At 52.9% G+C, this 19,062-nt stretch overlaps 2 protein-coding genes and 1 long non-coding RNA gene across 7 annotated transcripts in view; 2 read left to right on the top strand and 1 right to left on the bottom strand.

The window, feature by feature from the left end:
• Window positions 1-3,565, top strand: part of SLC4A5 (solute carrier family 4 member 5) — a 68,475-nt gene extending 64,910 nt beyond the window's left edge. The window contains exon 29 of one of the 3 annotated variants that reach the window (XM_085559319.1): window positions 3,354-3,565. In XM_085559319.1, the coding sequence (XP_085415445.1) occupies window positions 3,354-3,516 (163 nt within the window). In that variant the 3' untranslated portion in view covers window positions 3,517-3,565. The remainder of the gene's footprint in view (window positions 1-3,353) is intronic. The other 2 variants (XM_085559322.1, XM_085559321.1) reach the window with 2 other exon arrangements.
• An 85-nt stretch (window positions 3,566-3,650) lies between these two features.
• Window positions 3,651-7,546, top strand: LOC146765633 (uncharacterized). Its single transcript, XR_014949872.1, has 4 exons — window positions 3,651-4,687; window positions 4,744-6,136; window positions 6,483-6,951; window positions 7,007-7,546. It is a non-coding gene; the product is annotated as an uncharacterized LOC146765633 (long non-coding RNA).
• Window positions 7,547-7,549: 3 nt separating this feature from the next.
• On the bottom strand, window positions 7,550-17,470 carry MTHFD2 (methylenetetrahydrofolate dehydrogenase (NADP+ dependent) 2, methenyltetrahydrofolate cyclohydrolase). Of its 3 annotated transcripts, none has more exons than XM_085559317.1 (9): window positions 17,349-17,470; window positions 16,213-16,397; window positions 15,408-15,530; window positions 13,998-14,150; window positions 13,187-13,294; window positions 11,122-11,214; window positions 10,240-10,365; window positions 9,184-9,638; window positions 7,550-9,050 (listed from the first exon to the last, which is right to left on the bottom strand). In XM_085559317.1, exons 1-8 carry the CDS (start codon window positions 17,432-17,434, stop codon window positions 9,466-9,468), a joined length of 1,047 nt encoding a protein of 348 aa, XP_085415443.1. In that variant the 5' UTR covers window positions 17,435-17,470; the 3' UTR covers window positions 7,550-9,050; window positions 9,184-9,465. The 3 variants fall into 3 exon arrangements, with proteins under 3 accessions (XP_085415443.1, XP_085415444.1, XP_085415442.1); XM_085559318.1 differs by having other exon boundaries at window positions 9,211-9,638; XM_085559316.1 differs by having other exon boundaries at window positions 9,265-9,638.
• Between the last annotated feature and the right edge of the window lie 1,592 nt (window positions 17,471-19,062).

Below are 19,062 nucleotides of genomic sequence, written 5' to 3'. Positions count from 1 at the left end.
ACCAAATCCTTTGATATGGGAAAAATAGATGTGAAAAATAGATGAAAATACAGGAAAAACAGATGAAAAATATACAGGAATAAAATATGAATGTGTGAAAAATATATACAAAAAAATATATATAAAATGTATAATATATATTTTATATATATATTAAAAATAGGAAAAATGCCAAAAATATCATAATGTATGAGCAGTCTACCAAATATGTTAATATAGGAAAAATAGATGTGAAAAATATACTAAAATATACAGGAATAAAATATGAATGTGTGAAAAATACATAAGAAATCAATATATTAAAAATATATAGGGAAAAAAGGAAAATATATAGACAATATAAAGAAAAAATAGGAAAATATATAGAAAATATGTAGGAAAAAATATAGGAATAATATATGAATTGTATAGGAAAAATTTATTTTAAATATATTTGGAAAATATACATAAAACATATAGAAATAATATATTAAAAATATACATGGAAAATATCTGAAAATTCTATACGAATAATATATGAATACATGAAAAACATATGAAATACACATGAAAAATATATGGAAAATATATATGGAAAATAATATATATGGAATATATACAGAAGTCATATATTTTAAAAGTGGAAAATACATGGAAAAAAGATTAAAAATCTATAGGAAAAATATATGAATATCTGAAAAAATACATGAAATATATATATGGAAAATAGATGAAAATTCGATAGGAATAATATATGAATATATGAAAATTCGATAGGAATAATATATGAAAATTATATGGGAATAATAGATGAAAATTATATTGGAATAATATATGAAAATTCTATAAAAATAATATATTAATATCTGAAAAAATACGTGAAATATATATGGAAAATAGATGAAAATTTGATAGGAATAATATACGAATATATGAAAATTCTATAGGAATAATATATTAAAATTCTATAGGAATAATATATTAAAATTCTATAGGAATAATGTATGAAAATTTAATAGGAATGATATATGAATATCTGAAAAAACAGATTAAATATATATGGAAAATCGACGAAAATTCGATAGGAATAATATATTAATATTTGAAAATTCTATAGGAATAATGCATGAAAATTCTACAGGAATAATACATCAATAGATTAAAATTCTATAGGAATAATACATGAAAATTATATAGGAATAATATCTGAAAATTCTATAGCAATAATATCTGAAAATTCAATAGGAATAATATATGAATATCTGAAAAAAATACATGAAATATATATGGAAATTAGAAGAAAATTCGATAGGAATAATATATGAATATATGACAATTTGATAGGAATAATACATGAAAATTCGATAGGAATAATATATGAATATCTGAAAAAATACATGAAATATATATATGGAAAATAGACGAAAATTTGATAGGAATAATATATGAATATATGAAAATTATATAGGAATAATATCTGAAAATTCGATAGGAATAATATATGAAAATTCTATAAAAATAATATATTAAAATTCTATAAAAATAATATATGAATATCTGAAAAAACAGATTAAATATGTATGGGAAATATCTGAAAATTCTATAGGAATAATATATTAAAATTCGATAGGAATAATATATGAATATCTGAAAAAATACATGAAATATATGTCGAAAATACATAAAAATTCGATAGGAATAATACACGAATATATGACAATTTGATAGGAATAATATATGAGAATTCAATAGGAATAATATCTGAAAATTCGATAAGAATAATATATGAATATCTGAAAAAATACATGAAATATATGTGGAAAATACATGAAAATTCGATAGGAATAATACATGAATATATGAAAATTATATAGGAATAATATCTGAAAATTCGATAGTAATAATATATGAGAATTCGATAGGAATAATACATGAAAATTCTATAGGAATAATACATGAATATACGACAATTTGATAGGAATAATATATGAGAATTCGATAGGAATAATATATGAATATCTGAAAAAATACATGAAATATATATATGGAAAATAGATGCAAATTCGATAGGAATAATATATGAATATCTGAAAAAATACATGAAATGTATGTGGAAAATACATGAAAATTCATAGGAATAATATATGAGAATTTGATAGGAATAATACATGAGAATTCGATAGGAATAATACATGAATATATGAGAATTCAATAGGAATAATACATGAAAATTCGATAGGAATAATACATGAATATATGAGAATTCGATAGGAATAATATATGAGAATTCGATAGGAATAATACATGAATATCTGAAAAAATACATGAAATGTATGTGGAAAATACATAAAAATTCGATAGGAATAATACATGAATATCTGACAATTCGATAGGAATAATACATGAGAATTCAATAGAAATAATACATGAAAATTCGATAGGAATAATACATGAAAATTCTATAGGAATAATATATGAATATCTGAAAAAATACATGAAATATATGTGGAAAATACATGAAAATTCATAGGAATAATATATGAGAATTCAATAGGAATAATACATGAAAATTCATAGGAATAATACATGAATATATGAGAATTCAATAGGAATAATACATGAAAATTCGATAGGAATAATACATGAATATATGAGAATTCAATAGGAATAATACATGAAAATTCATAGGAATAATACATGAATATATGAGAATTCAATAGGAATAATACATGAAAATTCATAGGAATAATACATGAATATATGAGAATTCGATAGGAATAATACACGAATATCTGACAATTCGATAGGAATAACACATGAAAATTCGATAGGAATAATATATGAATATCTGACAATTCAATAGGAATAATATATGAGAATTCGATAGGAATAATACATGAAAATTCTATAGGAATAATACATGAATATACGACAATTTGATAGGAATAATATATGAGAATTCGATAGGAATAATACATGAGAATTCTATAGGAATAATATATGAATATATGAAAATTATATAGGAATAATACATGAGAATTGGATAGGCATACGATGGGAAGGTGCCATAGGAATGATACAGAGCGCACATGACGAGCGCACGGTAACCGCTGTCCGTGTGTCCGTGTCCATGTGTGTGTCCGTGTGTCCATCTGTCCGTGTGTCCATCTGTCCGTGTGTCCGTCTGTCCGTGTCCGTGTCCGTGTGTCCGTGTGTCCGTCCGTGTGTCCGTGTGTCCGTCCGTCCGTCCGTGTGTCCGTGTGTCCGTCCGTGTGTCCGTGTGTCCGTGTGTCCGTGTCCGTGTGTCCGTGTGTCCGTGTCCGTGTGTCCGTGTGTCCCTCTGTCTGTCTGTCCGTGTGTCCGTGTGTCCGCAGCATCACGCTGCACCTGAAGATCTCGTGCCCGGCGTCTCCCGCCTTCGAGCTCCCGCGCGGCGCCGGCGCCGTTCCGCAGGTCAGGATCCAGATGGAGTCGGACTCGGAGCGCAGCGAGGCCGGCCCGGCGCCGCGGGACGTGGGCAGCGAGACCACGCTCTGAGCCGCCCGGCCGTCCGTCTGTCCGTCTGTCCGTCACGCTCTGAGCCGGCCGCCCGTCCGTCCGTCCATCCATCACGCTCTGAGCCAGCTGGCTGTCCGGCCGGCCGTCCGTCCGTCACGCTCTGAGCCTCCCGGCCATCCGTCCGTCTGTCCATCCATCACGCTCTGAGCCTCCCAGCCGTCCGCCCGTCCGTCACGCTCTGAGCCAGCCGCCCGTCCATCTGTCCGTCACACTCTGAGCCCGCGGCTCATCCTCGTGTCCACAGGCACCAATCTGTCCGTCTGTCCGTCACGGTGTGAGCCCGCAGCTCATCCCCACATCCACAGCTCCGATCTGTCCGTCTGTCCGTCACGCTCTGAGCCCGCGGCTCCACCCGTCCATCTGTCCATCTGTCCATCACACTCTGAGCCTGTGGCTCCACCCGTCCGTCTGTCCGTCGCGCTGTGAGCCCGCGGCTCATCCCACATCCACAGCTCCCATCTGTCCGTCTGTCCGTCACGGCTCATCCCACATCCACAGCTCCCATCTGTCTGTCTGTCCGTCACGGCTCATCCCACATCCACAGCTCCCATCTGTCCGTCTGTCCATAGAGACAGCGCCGCCCCCGCCGACTCCGCAGCCGCCTCCCGGCCGGGCCCCGGCACATTTTGGGACCGAGCGCCGGCGGATTTACGGTCGGAGCCGCGCTGGACTTAGGGCCCCACTCCCCGCCGGATTTAGGGTCGGAGCCCCGGTGGATTTAGGGTCGGAGCCCCGCTGGATTTAGGGTCGGAGCCCCGGTGGATTCAGGGTCGGAGCCCCGCCAGATTTAGGGTCGGAGCCCCGGTGGATTTAGGATCTGAGCCCCACACCCCAGTGGGTTTAATGTCTGAGCCCCGCTGGTTTTAGGGTGTGAACCCTGCTGGATTTTAGGGTCGGAGCCCTGCTGGATTTAGGGTCAGACCCTGGTGGATTCAGGGTCTGAGCCCCACTGGATTTAGGGTCCTGCACCCCCGGTGGATTTAGGGTCAGACCCTGGTGGATTTAGGGTCAGACCCTGGTGGATTTAGGGTCAGACCCCGGTGGATTTAGGGTCCTGCACCCCGGTGGATTTAGGGCCCTGCACTCCGGAATTCCCTCTCTTCCCGCTGGGCAAAGGCAAAGCCGCTGGTGGCGAAACGGGGCCGGAAAGGTGGGATTGGTGATTTTGGCAATGAAAGGTGGGATTGGTGATTTTGGCAATGAAAGGTGGGATTGGTGATTTTGGCAAAGGAAAGGTGGGATTGGTGATTTTGGCAATGAAAGGTGGGATCGGTGATTTTGGCAATGAAAGGTGGGATCGGTGATTTTGGCCCTTGAGAAGAGGAGGAGGAGGAACAGAAGGATGAGGATGAAAAGGAGGAAGCTCCTGGGATTAGGAGGAAGAGGCACAGCAGGACGGAGAGGAGGAGGAGGAGGAGGAGGAGGAGCAGCTCAGGGTGAAGGGTTTTGGTACCTGGGGGCAACAAAGGGCGACAACCGGGCAGGGAATGGGGTCATGGATCCTGCAGGGATCAGGAACGGTTCCCGAGGGAATCAGGAATGGTTCCCGAGGGAATCAGGAATGGTTTGTTCAGGGAATCAGGAATGGTTCCCGAGGGAATCAGGGATGGTTCCCGAGGGAAGCCAGGCTGGTTTCCGCAGGGACATGGGAACTGTGCCTGCAGCGAAGCCCTTTGGCTGCCCACCCCAAATCCTCACCCTTCCTCCCCTCTGCCAGCCCCATCCCCTGAGCCTGGAGGAACCCGAGTGGGGAATCCACGGATTCTCCCTGGAGGAATCTCCTGGCTGGGTAATCCGAGGATTCTCCTGGAGGATTCTCCTGGAGGATTCCAGGGACTCCCTCCGGCTCTGCTGCCCCGGGGCTCCGTTCCCAGTTCCCCCCCAGCCCTGGGAGCAGGAGTGGGGAGCAGCCCCTGCTCCCAGTGCTCCCAGTGCTCCCAGTGCTCCCAGTTCCACCCAGCGGCTCCTCCCGGCGCCCAGCAGCGTTTTGGGGTCCCCGAGGGGCTCTTCCCCCCGGGTGGGGATCCAGGCTCCCTCCAGCTTTTCCCAACCGTGCCGAGGCTTTAAAGGAATTTTATTTTTCTCCAGGCCCAGCCCTGGTTTGGGAGAGCTGGAATCGATTTTTTTCTCGTTTTTCCTGGATGAATCCTCGTTTTTCCTGGATGAATCCTCGTTTTTCCTGGATGAATCCTCGTTTTTCCTGGATGAATCCTGTTTCTTCCCTCCCAGAGTCCCCAGGCCCTTCCCGTGAGCAGAACCGACCTGACCCCGGCACCAGCAGCAGCCCCAAACCTCAGAGACTCGAAGGCTGTTTCCTCTTCAGGGCATTTCTTGTTTTGGTTCTGGCACTGGACTCGAGGCAGTGCCAAGCCCTGTCCTGGCAGTGCCAAACCCTGTCCTGGCATTGTCCAAACCCTGTCCTGGCAGTGCCAAACCCTGTCCTGGCACTGTCCAAACCCTGTCCTGGCAGTGCCAAACCCTGTCCTGGCACTGTCCAAACCCTGTCCTGGCACTGTCCAAACCCTGTCCTGGCCGTGCCAAACCCTGTCCTGGCATTGTCCAAACCCTGTCCTGGTATTGTCCAAACCCTGTCCTGGCAGTGCCAAACCCTGTCCTGGCACTGTCCAAACCCTGCCCTGGCATTGTCCAAACCCTGTCCTGGTATTGTCCAAACCCTGCCCTGGCAGTGCCAAGCCCTGTCCTGGCAGTGCCAAACCCTGTCCTGGCAGTGCCAAACGCTGTCCTGGCACTGTCCAAACCCTGTCCTGGCCGTGCCAAACCCTGTCCTGGCATTGTCCAAACCCTGTCCTGGTATTGTCCAAACCCTGTCCTGGCAGTGCCAAACCCTGTCCTGGCACTGTCCAAACCCTGCCCTGGCATTGTCCAAACCCTGTCCTGGTATTGTCCAAACCCTGCCCTGGCAGTGCCAAGCCCTGTCCTGGCAGTGCCAAACCCTGTCCTGGCAGTGCCAAACCCTGTCCTGGCATTGTCCAAACCCTGTCCTGGCACTGTCCAAACCCTGCCCTGGCAGTGCCAAACCCTGTCCTGGCACTGTCCAAACCCTGTCCTGGCATTGTCCAAACCCTGTCCTGGCAGTGCCAAGCCCTGTCCTGGCATTGTCCAAACCCTGTCCTGGCATTGTCCAAACCCTGTCCTGGCAGTGCCAAACCCTGTCCTGGCAGTGCCAAGCCCTGTCCTGGCAGTGCCAAACCCTGTCCTGGCACTGTCCAAACCCTGTCCTGGCAGTGCCAAACCCTGTCCTGGCCGTGCCAAGCCCTGTCCTGGCAGTGCCAAACCCTGCCCTGGCAGTGCCAAACCCTGTCCTGGCCGTGCCAAGCCCTGCCAGGATTCCCCGGGCTCCTCCTGTCCCCACCCGTGCCAGCTGCAGCGCGCTCCGGGGAGGTTTAAGGCCAGGTTTAAGGATTTAATCCCAGTTTAATTCTGTGATTCTGCAGCACACTCCACACAGGTTTAAGGATTTAATCCCAGTTTAATTCTGTGATTCTGCAGCGTGCTCCGTGCAGGTTTAAGGATTTAATCCCGGTTTAATTCTGTGATTCTGCAGCGTGCTCCACGCAGGTTTAAGGATTTAATCCCAGTTTAATTCTGTGATTCTGCAGCGTGCTCCACGCAGGTTTAAGGATTTAATCCCAGTTTAATTCTGTGATTCTGCGGCGTGCTCCGTGCAGGTTTAAGGATTTAATCCCGGTTTAATTCTGTGATTCTGCAGCACACTCCACACAGGTTTAAGGCCAGGTTTAAGGATTTAATCCCGGTTTAATTCTGTGATTCTGCAGCACACTCCACACAGGTTTAAGGCCAGGTCTAAGGATTTAATCCCGGTTTAATTCTGTTACTCTGCAGCGTGCTCAGCGCAGGTTTAAGGCCAGGTCTAAGGATTTAATCCCGGTTTAATGCCCTCCCTGTGGCCAGGCCCAGCCCGGCCCGGCGCCGCGTTCACCGTTTGTATTTCCCACTGACACAACCCAATAAAAACCTCCAACCACCAGGCTGAGAGCATTGCAATATTGAAAAAAGAAATATAAAAATACAGAATGATACAGCAATATGGAGAATTAGATCTATAAATAATGATATAAAACATAACTTAGTGTCATTATATAATTATATCTTAATATCGTTTAATATTTATATTTAATATATTCTTTAATTATATAATTACATAATCACTATAATGATATAATTATATAATATACATTATTTATATTATAGATAGAATAGATATAATTACTTATAAATATAATAGATTAAATTATATATATAATTATATGGAAATATTAAATATATATAATTATATTAAAAACATATAGAAATATGAAATATAGATGTGATATATTAGTATTTTATATACAATTAAATATATAAATATAAAACACAATTCTATAATCATATAATATATAATAATGTATTATATATAATATATTATATAATAATATATAATGTATAATTATATAATTATTAAAATGTAAGAAGATATCATTAGATATATATATAATAGACTAATGCTAAATCATTATTCTATTAACCAAACCTTTAAACCTTTTTTGCTAAAACAGCTTTAAAACCCACCTTTAAAACCCAGCATTAAGAGCGAGCCCCGCTCCATTCCCAGGACAGCTCAAGAACCGTTGCAGGGCACAAAAAGGAATTGATTGGTTTCATTTATTTTTTATTGATTATTTCTTTCCGCTTTATCCAGGCAGGCAGTGCTCCGGGGGTCCCGCCTCACGCAGCCCCCCCACCCCGGGCTGCTCCCACAAAAACTTCTCCCAAATTCCCGGCGCCCCTTCCCGAGCAGGCCCGGCACTCACTATGGCTTAGCTTTAATTCCAGTTTTATTTTTTCAAGTAGTGCCTCTGGAGAAAAGCTCAAACTAAAATCCAGCACTGGGGGGGAGCTGGTTTTGGGAATTGCAGCAAATCCCAGCTCAAGCACAAAGGCAAATTTGGATAATCCCGGGTCAAGCAAAAAACAGGAGTTTGGATACAAAGCTGGAGGAGTGTGAATAATCCCAGCTCAAACACAAAACTGAGTGTGGATAATCCCAGCTCAAACACAAATCTGAGTGTGAATAATCCCAGCTCAAACACAAAACTGAGTGTGAATAATCCCAGCTCAAACACAAAGCTGAGTTTAGATACAAACCAAGAGGAGTGCAGATAATCCCAGCCCCAAAACCAAAGCTGAGTTTGGCTATTCCCAGCTCAAAAGCAAAGCTGAGTTTGGACAATCCCAGCTCAAAAACAAAGCAGGAGTGTGGATAATCCTAGCCCAAACACAAAGCTGAGTTTGGCTAGTCCCAGCTCAAACATCAAGCAGGAGGAGTGTGGGTAATCTTAGCCCAAAAACAAGGCTGAGTTTGGATAATCCTAGCCCAAACACAAAGCTGAGTTTGGCTAGTCCCAGCTCAGCCATGAATACCCCTGAGCTCAGGTGGGGACGAGCCCCACGCGTGAGACAATAAATAAAAAATAACAAATACTGCGTTGGGCCTGGCTGAGGGGCCCCTCACTAAACCCGGCTCAGAGGGATCCCTCACTAAGCCTAACTCAGAGGGATCCCTCACTAAACCCAGCTCAGAGGGATCCCTCACTAAACCCGGCTCAGAGGGATCCCGCACTAAACCCAGCTCAGAGGGATCCCTCGCTAAACCCAGCTCAGAGGGATCCCTCGCTAAACCCAGCTCAGAGGGATCCCTCATTAAACCCGGCTCAGAGGGATCCCTCGCTAAACCCAGCTCAGAGGGATCCCTCGCTAAGCCCGGCTCTGCAGGGCCCCTCGCTAAGCCCGGCTCTGCGGGGCCCCTCGCTAAGCCCGGCTCCGTTCAGGGCCCCTCGCTAAGCCCGGCTCTGCGGGGCCCCTCGCTAAGCCCAGCTCAGAGGGATCCCTCGCTAAGCCCGGCTCCGTTCAGGGCCCCTCGCTAAGCCCGGCTCTGCGGGGCCCCTCGCTAAGCCCGGCTCCGTTCAGGGCCCCGTGCCGTTTCTTGGCGGCGATGATGGTGTTCTTCATCAGCATGGCCACCGTCATGGGCCCCACGCCGCCGGGCACCGGCGTGATGTAACTCGCCTTCTTCCTCACCCCTGAGGGAAAAGCTCGGCTTAAGGGCCGGGCGAGGCCACCCGGCCCGGAGCCACGCGGGCTCTGTCGGGACTGAGGCCTTGGGAGCGGGCCCGGGCGGTTCTTCCTGCAAAGCTGGGCCCAAAAGCACCAAAAAGCTGGGCCCAAAAGCACCAAGGGTCCAAAAGGCCAAAAAACCAGGCCCAAAAGCACCAAGCCAGGCCTAAAAGCACAAAACTCTGAGAACACCAAAACCAGGCCATAACGTACCAAAAATCTGGGCCTGAAAGCACAAAAAGCCAGACGTGGGAGCCCCAAAAAGCCGGGCCCAAAGGCACCAAGCCAGGCCTAAAAGTACAAAGATCTGCGACCGCCAAAAAGCCAGGCCCAAAAGCAGCAAAAAGCTGGGCCAGAAAGCACCAGGGCCTCAAAGCCAGCACTAAAAGCCAGGCCTAAAAGCTGTTTTTTAGCACAGAAATGCCAGGGCTGGAGCGGACACAGACAGACACGGATGCACCCCGAGCTCGGTGACACAAACCAGGCTTTGTCCCCTCCTCAGCGCCCACCAAAGCTGATCCTGAGCCTAAAGAGCTGATCCTAAACCAGGCCTAAGCCTCTGCTCACCTTCGAAATCCACGTCCCCCACGAGCCTGGGCTGGGCCGTGAGCGGGTCCTGCACGCGCGTGAGCCCCACGTCGATCACCGCCGCGCCCTCCTTCACCATGTCGGCCGTGATCAGGTTGGGGATGCCTGGAGAGCGCCCAGGGATGCCAGGATGGGACCTTGGGGTGTCTGGAGAGCGCCCAGGGATGCCAGGGAGGGATTTTGGGGTGTCTGGAGAGTGCCCAGGGATGCCAGGATGGGATTTTGGGGTGTCTGGAGAGTGCCCAGGGATGCCAGGGAGGGATTTTGGGGTGTCTGGAGAGCGCCCAGGGATGCCAGGGTGGGACCTTGGGGTGTCTGGAGAGCGCCCAGGGCTCCCAGAGAGGGATTTTGGGATGCCTGGAGAGCACCCAGGGATGCCAGGGAGGGATTTTGGGGTGTCTGGAGAGCGCCCAGGGCTCCCAGGATGGGATTTTGGGATGCCTGGAGAGCACCCAGGGATGCCAGGGTGGGACCTTGGGGTGTCTGGAGAGCACCCAGAGCTCCCAGAGAGGGATTTTGGGGTGTCTGTGCAGAGCCAGGAGCTGCACCCTGACCCTGCTGGCTTCTCTCCCACCCCACCCCACGACTGCCCAGGTTCCCCCTGCCAGGTGCTGCTCCCCGTGCCAAAGGCAGAATCCCCAAAACTGTGGGGTTTGTGCCTCAACCACAGGACCCCCAGCCCCGGGAGCCCCCAGCCCCAGGTCCCCCAGCCCCAGGAGCCCCCCAGGACATTCCAGGGCCGGGATTCCCAGCAGGAGCCCCCCAGGACATTCCAGGCTGGGATTCCCAGCAGGAGCCCCCAGCCCCAGGTCCCCCAGCCCCAGCAGCCCCCAGCCCCAGGTCCCTCAGCCCCAGCCCGACCTGCGGCGGCCACCACGATGTCGGCGCGGATCGTGTGCTGCTTCAGCTGCTCCTTGGGCGTGTAGCGGTGCGAGATGGTCACCGTGGCGTCACCTGCAGGGACAGGGTCACCCAGGCCACCCAGGGCCACCCAGGGCCACCCAGGGCCACCCAGGATCACCCAGGGCCACCCAGGGTCACCCAGGGCCACCCAGGATCACCCAGGGCCACCCAGGGTCACCCCGGGCCACCCAGGGTCACCCAGGGCCACCCCGGGTCACCCCAGATCACCCAGGATCACCCAGGGCCACCCAGGGTCACCCAGGGCCACCCAGGGCCACCCAGGATCACCCAGGGTCACCCAGGGTCACCCAGGATCACCCAGGGCCACCCAGGATCACCCAGGATCACCCAGGTTCACCCAGGATCACCCAGGATCACCCAGGGCCACCCAGGATCACCCAGGATCACCCAGGGCCACCCAGGGTCACCCAGGATCACCCAGGGCCACCCAGGATCACCCAGGGCCACCCAGGGTCACCCAGGGCCACCCAGGGTCACCCAGGGCCACCCAGGGCCACCCAGGGTCACCCAGGGTCACCCAGGGTCACCCTGGGCCACCCAGGGTCAACCAGGATCACCCAGGGCCACCCAGGATCACCCAGGGCCACCCAGGGCCACCCAGGGTCACCCAGGGCCACCCAGGATCACCCAGGGCCACCCAGGGCCACCCAGGGTCACCCAGGGCCACCCAGGGTCACCCAGGGTCACCCAGGGTCACCCAGGGCCACCCCGGGCAGCTCCTCCAGGGAGCCACCACACCCCAGAGCTCAGCCAGCCCAACAGCACCCAAGGGCCAGGGGGGCTTCTCAGGAGTGCTGGAAACAGGAAAATTCTAATGAAAGGCAAAATAACAAAGTTCCTACAGAGAAAAAATGAGGTAAGGAACAAGAGGTTTTTGCTCCTGCTAAAACACCTCACAAAAGTGATTATTTCCTTTGTTCTCTTTTTTCTAGTGAATTATCTGGGCACCTCTTGGCCTCTGTCCAGTTGGGCAGCCCCAGGTTTGAGGTGAAGCCCCAAAGGTCCTATGAGGTGTCTTTGTGCTTAATCTGGGAGAGAAACTTCTGGGCTTTTTGCCTTTTTGAGCAGACAAAGAATGATTTGGTCAAGGGGCACATTCCTACAGGGCAGGAATTCACAGCCAGCACCCTGGGGAAAAAATTCATCGTGGAAAGGTACAATAGGAACAGGATGAGCTAAAACAGCCTCAAGCTGTGCCAGGAGAGTTTTAGGGCTGGGTATCAGGAAAAAATTCGTCATGGAAAGGTTGTGAAATATTGGAAGAGAACACGCAGGGAAAGGGGGAGGCGCCAGGCCTGGGAGGGCTCGGATCAGGTGTGGATGTGGCACCTGGGGCTGAGGGATGGTCACTTCACCACCCTGGAGACCTTTCCAGCCTGAACAGGTCTGGGCTTCCAAGACTTCCACCCTGTTCTTTTAAGGGTTTTCAAGTTCTTCTAAAAGTTTTCCATACTTTCTAAAGTTTACGTATTCCTACTGAATCTTCACACACTGTTTATATAAACAATGAGTGATTTACAGGCTTTGTAAGTGCAAAAAATTAATAATCTTGTTGGTTGAAGCAGCGTGCTCAGAGAGGTGAGAGTTTCACCCTCCAATCCGCTGTCACTTTTGCTCTTGTACATATTGCAGAAAATAAAATCTCTCTTTGAGTTTGTCTCCCCTTTTACATCCAGTGTCTGTGTACGAATTGAGGATTATTTCCCAGAGCCCTGCAGCACTTCGGGAGGTTTTGTCTGTGTACGAATTGAGGATTATTTCCCAGAGCCCTGCAGCACTTCGGGAGGTTTTGTCTGTGTACGAATTGAGGATTATTTCCCAGAGCCCTGCAGCACTTCAGGTTTTGTCTGTGTACGAATTGAGGATTATTTCCCAGAGCCCTGCAGCACTTCGGGAGCTTTTGTCTGTGTACGAATTGAGGATTATTTCCCAGAGCCCTGCAGCACTTCGGGAGGTTTCGGGGCAGGGCTGGGGTGCTCCCCGAGGTCTCCCCCCATCTCACCTCCGGGGCGCTCGTGGCGGCCGTCGGTGTGCAGCAGCATGGCGATGGGCATGCCCACGTTCTTGGACCTGCCCGCCACCACCACGTTCCTGCCCAGCGTGGGGATCCCTGCGGGGCACACAGCACAGCCTGACACGCTGCCCGCCAGCGGGGGGACCCCAGAACCCCAAAAAATCCCAGCCTGGGAACCCTGGCAGCCCAAAATCCCAGCTTGGGAACCCTGTACAGACACCCCGAAATCCCAGCCTGGGAGCCATGCACAGGCACCCCAAAATCCCACCCTGGGAGCCTTTGCACAGGCACCCCAAAATTCCCTTCTGAGCATCCCTGAGAGCCCTGCATGGACACCCCAAAATCCCTCCACTGAGTATCCCTGGGAGCCCTGCACAGGCACCCCAAAATCCCATCCTGAGCATCCCTGGGAGCCCTGCACAGATACCCCAAAATCCCACCCTGGGAGCCCTTGCACAGGCACCCCAAAATTCCCTTCTGAGCATCTCTGAGAGCCCTGCATAGGCAACCCAAAATCCCAGCCTGAGAGTCCCTGGGAGCCCTGCATAGGCACCCCAAAATCCCAGCCTGGGAGCCCTACAGCTCTCACCTGAGCTGGCATTCCCAGAACCCCAAAAGCTGCAGCAGCAGCAGCAGGAGCTCTCACCCGAGCAGGAGCTCCCAGAACCCCAAAGCTGCAGCAGCAGCAGCAGGAGCTTTCACCCGAGCAGGAGCTCCCAGAACCCCAAAGCTGCAGCAGCAGCAGCTCTCACCTCAGGAGCTCCCAGAACCCCAAAGCTGCAGCAGCAGGAGCTCTCACCCGTTCTCTGGATGATCTCCCAGACGCCGCGGGGCGTGGCTGGCAGCATGGAGTCCTGGTCCAGGCACATCCTGCCCACGTTGAGCACGTGGAAGCCGTCCACGTCCTTGTGCGGGCTCACGGCGTTGCAGACCCTGCGCTCGTCGATGTGCTCTGCGAGGGCAGGGGCTCAGGGAGCGGGGCCACGGCGGCCTGCTGCCAGCTGTGCTGCCAGCTGTGCTGCCAGCTGTGCTGCCAGCTGTGCTGCCATGCCAGCTGTGCTTGCGAGCACAAGCCTGGGATGGAGCTCTGACCCTGAGCTGGAACTGGGACCCCAAACTGGAGCTGGAATCGTCACCTCAAAGGGAGCTGTGACCCTGAACAGGAATTGTCACCCCAAACTGCAACTGTCACTCTGAGCTGGAATTGGGACCCCAAACTGGAGCTGCAACTGTCACCTCAAAGGGAGCTGTGACCCCAAACTGGAGCTGGAATTGTCACCTCAAAGGGAGCTGTGACCCCAAACCCTGAGCTGCGATTGTCACCTCAAAGGGAGCTGTGACCCCAAACTGGAGCTGGAATTGTCACCTCAAAGGGAGCTGTGACCCCAAACCCTGAGCTGCGATTGTCACCTCAAAGGGAGCTGTGACCCCAAACTGGAGCTGGAATTGTCACCTCAAAGGGAGCTGTGACCCCAAACCCTGAGCTGCGATTGTCACCTCAAAGGGAGCTGTGACCCCAAACTGGAGCTGCAATTGTCACCTCAAAGGAAGCTGTGACCCCAAACTGGAGCTGGAATTGTCACCTCAAAGGGAGCTGTGACCCCAAACTGGAGCTGCAATTGTCACCTCAAAGGGAGCTCTGACCCTGAACAGGAATTGTCACCCCAAACTGCAACTGTCACTCTGAGCTGGAACTGCAACCCCAAACTGGAGCTGTGACCCTGAAGCCTGAGCTGGAATTGACACCCCAAACTGGAGCTGTGACCCCAAGCCTTGAGCTGGAATCGTCACCCCAAACTGGAGCTGTGACCCTGAACTCTGAACTGGAATTTCAACCCCCCAGCCCGAAGCTGGAATTGCAACCCCAAACTGGAGCTGTGACCTTGAACCCTGAGCTGGAAGTGTCACCCCAAACTGGAGTTGTGCCCCTGGAGCCCCTTCAGAGTGGGGCCTGACCCTCCTCAGCACTCCCAGTTGCAGGCTGGCAGCTCCCAGCCCAGGGCACTGGGAGCACCGTGCAGGGCCAGCCCTGCTCACACCCAGGGCATTTTCAGGCAGCCAAGGGAAGCTGATACTCCCCCACAGGAATAGATCCCAGGCCTGAGCCCTGCAGCAGCTGCTGCTGAGGGGGAGGATCAGGGCAGGATTCCTCCATCCTGCAGCCCCTGAAGCTCTGTGGGAGTGCAGGAGGGGGAGCTGAGCTGCTCACCAGGCAGGGGAAGCTGCACCAGGAGCCCGTCCACGCCCGCGTCGCTGTTGAGTTTGGTGATCAGCTCCAGCAGCTCCTCCTCGCTGATGGAGGCTGGCCTGAGGATGGTCTCGCTGCTGATCCCTGGAACCACCAAATCCACCGGGTCAGTGAGGCACAAAAGAGAGATTTTCCCAGAGTTTGTGATTTAAACTGCCCCGTTTCGCTGCCTGGCTAAATTTGGGAGGTGCACACCAAGGATGGAAGGATTTATGCAGCTCCCAGGCTGCAGAGACCTTCACAAATCTTGGGATTTGTTGTTGGGGATGATTTTATGGGGCTGGTGGCCTGGGACAGGGGGTTTGGGACCCTGTCAGAGCAGGGAGAAACCCAAGCAAAGGCTGCTGCCATGAAAATAAACCCACGTGCCCTGAGAGGCCTTTCTGGACACAGTAAAAAAGGGATGTTTGCCTCAAATCTCAGCTCCAGCTGTTGAGACCCAGCTCGAATGTCACCATTTATTGCCCTGACCCTGAGCAGGACCTTGGACTGCAGGATGGGGCCAGAGGGCAGCGAGGCTGCTGAACAGGGGCTCTGTCCCAGGCAGATGGGGAAAGAAGGCCAAAAATCCCCTCCTGTGCTTCTCCCAGCTCTGGGAAAGCTGAAAAACCCCAACTCTGCCCCGAAGGACCCAGCTGATCACACCTAGCCACACCTCAGTACAACCGGGCAGCCACCAGAACCCAAACTCTGGGAAAAGCCAGCAGGTGGGAGCATCCCAGCATGGAGAATTCCCAGGCAAAAGGGCAGGAAAGCTCCCACTCACCCACATCCGCCGCCGCTTTGGTTTTGTTGAGGACGTAGGAGTGGCTGGCCGGGTTCTCCCCCACCAGCACCACGCTCAGGTGGGGTCTCCTGTTGCCGGCGGCCACCCAGTGCTGCACCTCGTGCCGCGCTTCCTGCCGGATCTGCCGGGCCAGCTTCCTCCCCGAGATCACCACGGCGTCGCCCCTGCAGCAGGAAAGGCTCAGCTCCACCAGGATGGAGCACAGCAGGGGGAAAAGGCTCCGGCCCCGGGGCTCTGCCTGCCTTTGGCACCCCTGCAGCGCGTCTCAGGCTCGGTTCCAGCATCAAAGCTGGCACCAAACGGGGCAGAATGGGAATATCCGAGCTGGAAGGTGCCCACCGGGATCACACCCCAAAATCCTGCCCTGTGCAAGCCTGGGAATGTTGTGCAAACACTGTCTCTGTCCCCTCTCCCCGTTTTCCCTCCACCCCTCTCCCCGTTTTCTCTCCATCCCTCTCCCCGTTTTCCCTCCATCCCTCACTCCGTTCTCTCCATCCCTCTCCCCATTCTCTCCATCCCTCTCCCGGTTTTCCCTCCATCCCACTCCCCGTTCTCTCCACCCCTCTCCCCGTTTTCTCTCCATCCCTCTCCCCATTTTCCCTCCATCCCTCACTCCGTTCCCTCCATCCCTCTCTCCGTTTTCCCTCCATCCCTCTCCCCGTTTTCTCTCCATCCCTCTCCACCCCTCTCCCCGTTTTCCCTCCATCCCTCTCCCCGTTTTCTCCGCCCCTCTCCCCGTTCCCTCCGCCCCTCTCCCCTTTTCCCTCCATCCCTCTCCCCGTTTCCCTCCATCCCTCTCCCCGTTTTCTCTCCATCCCTCTCCCCGTTTTCTCTCCATCCCTCTCCCCGTTCCCTCCATCCCTCTCCCCGTTTTCTCCACCCCTCTCCCCGTTCCCTCCGCCCCTCTCCCGGGCTCCAGGGCCGGTCCCGTCCCGTCCCTCACGCAAGGCGCGGGGGGATTTCATCAGCCTGCAGCGCCCGCCGCGGCCGCTGGGGCCCGCCCGAACCGGGCCGGGGCTCGGCCCGCGCAGCCCTCAGCGCGCCGGGCGCTGTCCCCCGCGGTGTCCCCGCTCCCCCCGCTGTCCCCCCCGCTGTCCCCGGTGTCCCGGCCGTACCGGGCCGCGCTGAGCTGCAGGCGGCGGGCGCGGGGCGGCGGCGCGGCGCGGCCGAGGGCGCGGAGCGGCCGGAGCGCGGCGGCCATGGCGGCGCTGGGCCGGCACTGAGGGCAGCGCGGCTTCCGGCCGCTTATATAGCCGGCAGGCCCCGCCCCCGCGGCGGCAGCCAATGGGGCTCAGCCAAAGCCGGCGGCGGCGGGAAAGCTCCCCGCGGGCTGGGACCCCCGAAATGGGGTGGGACCCCCGGGAATGGGGTGGGACCCCCGGGAATGGGGTGGGATCCCCAGGAATGGGGTTGGGACCCCCAGGAATGCGGCTGGGACCCCCAGGAATGGGGTTGGGACCCCCCGAAATGGGGCTGGGACCCCCGAAATGGGGCTGGGACCCCGAAATGGGGCTGGGACCCCCGAAATGGGGCTGGGACCCCCAGGAATGGGGCTGGGACCCCCAAAATGGGGTGGGACCCCCAAAAATGGGGCTGGGACCCCCCGAAATGGGGCTGGGACCCCCGAAATGGGGCTGGGACCCCGAAAATGGGGCTGGGACCCCAAAATGGGGCTGGGACCCCCGAAATGGGGTGGGACCCCCGAAATGGGGTGGGACCCCTGAAATGGGGCTGGGACCCCCGAAATGGGGCTGGGACCCCTGAAATGGGGCTGGGACCCCCGGGAATGGGGCTGGGACCCCCGAAATGGGGCTGGGACCCCCGAAATGGGGCTGGGACCCCCAGGAATGGGGCTGGGACCCCCGAAATGGGGCTGGGACCCCCGGGAATGGGCTGGGACCCCCGAAATGGGGCTGGGACCCCCGGGAATGGGCTGGGACCCCCGAAATGGGGCTGGGACCCCCGAAATGGGGTGGGACCCCCGGGAATGGGGTGGGACCCCCGAAATGGGGCTGGGACCCCCGAAATGGGGTGGGACCCCCGGGAATGGGGTGGGACCCCCGAAATGGGGCTGGGACCCCCAGGAATGGGGTTGGGACCCCCCGAAATGGGGCTGGGACCCCCGAAATGGGGCTGGGACCCCCAGAGACCCCTCCCCATGGGCTGGGACACCCAGAAAGGGGGCTGGGATCCCCGAAAATGGGGCTGGGACCCTCGAAATGGGGCTGGGATCCCCAAAAATGGGGCTGGGACCCCTGAAATGGGGCTGGGACCCCCAGGAATGGGGCTGGGACCCCCGAAATGGGGCTGGGACCCCCGGGAATGGGCTGGGACCCCCGAAATGGGGCTGGGACCCCCGGGAATGGGCTGGGACCCCCGAAATGGGGCTGGGACCCCCGAAATGGGGTGGGACCCCCGGGAATGGGGTGGGACCCCCGAAATGGGGCTGGGACCCCCGAAATGGGGTGGGACCCCCGGGAATGGGGTGGGACCCCCGAAATGGGGCTGGGACCCCCAGGAATGGGGTTGGGACCCCCCGAAATGGGGCTGGGACCCCCGAAATGGGGCTGGGACCCCCAGAGACCCCTCCCCATGGGCTGGGACACCCAGAAAGGGGGCTGGGATCCCCGAAAATGGGGCTGGGACCCTCGAAATGGGGCTGGGATCCCCAAAAATGGGGCTGGGACCCCTGAAATGGGGCTGGGACCCCCAGGAATGGGGCTGGGACCCCCGAAATGGGGCTGGGACCCCCAGAAATGGGGCTGGGACCCCCGAAATGGGGCTGGGACCCCTGAAATGGGGTTGGGACCCCCAGAAATGGGGCTGGGA

The sequence above is a fragment of the Lonchura striata genome, chromosome 22 (genome assembly GCF_050655825.1).
Source record: "Lonchura striata isolate lonStrDom1 chromosome 22, ASM5065582v1, whole genome shotgun sequence".
Classification (NCBI taxonomy): Eukaryota; Metazoa; Chordata; class Aves; order Passeriformes; family Estrildidae; genus Lonchura; species Lonchura striata.
This window is presented reverse-complemented; position numbering and strand designations above follow the sequence as displayed.

Excerpts from the sequence above, each read along its gene's own strand:
- MTHFD2 (XM_085559317.1), bottom strand. The coding sequence starts at position 17,434 with ATGGCCGCCGCGCTCCGGCCGCTCCGCGCCCTCGGCCGCGCCGCGCCG. Across the intron at positions 11,215-13,186 it reads CCGCCACGAGCGCCCCGGAG|GTGACGCCACGGTGACCATC; the intron begins GTGAGATGGGGG and ends CTGTCCCTGCAG. Across the intron at positions 9,639-10,239 it reads GGGGGACGTGGATTTCGAAG|GGGTGAGGAAGAAGGCGAGT; the intron begins GTGAGCAGAGGC and ends CTTTTCCCTCAG.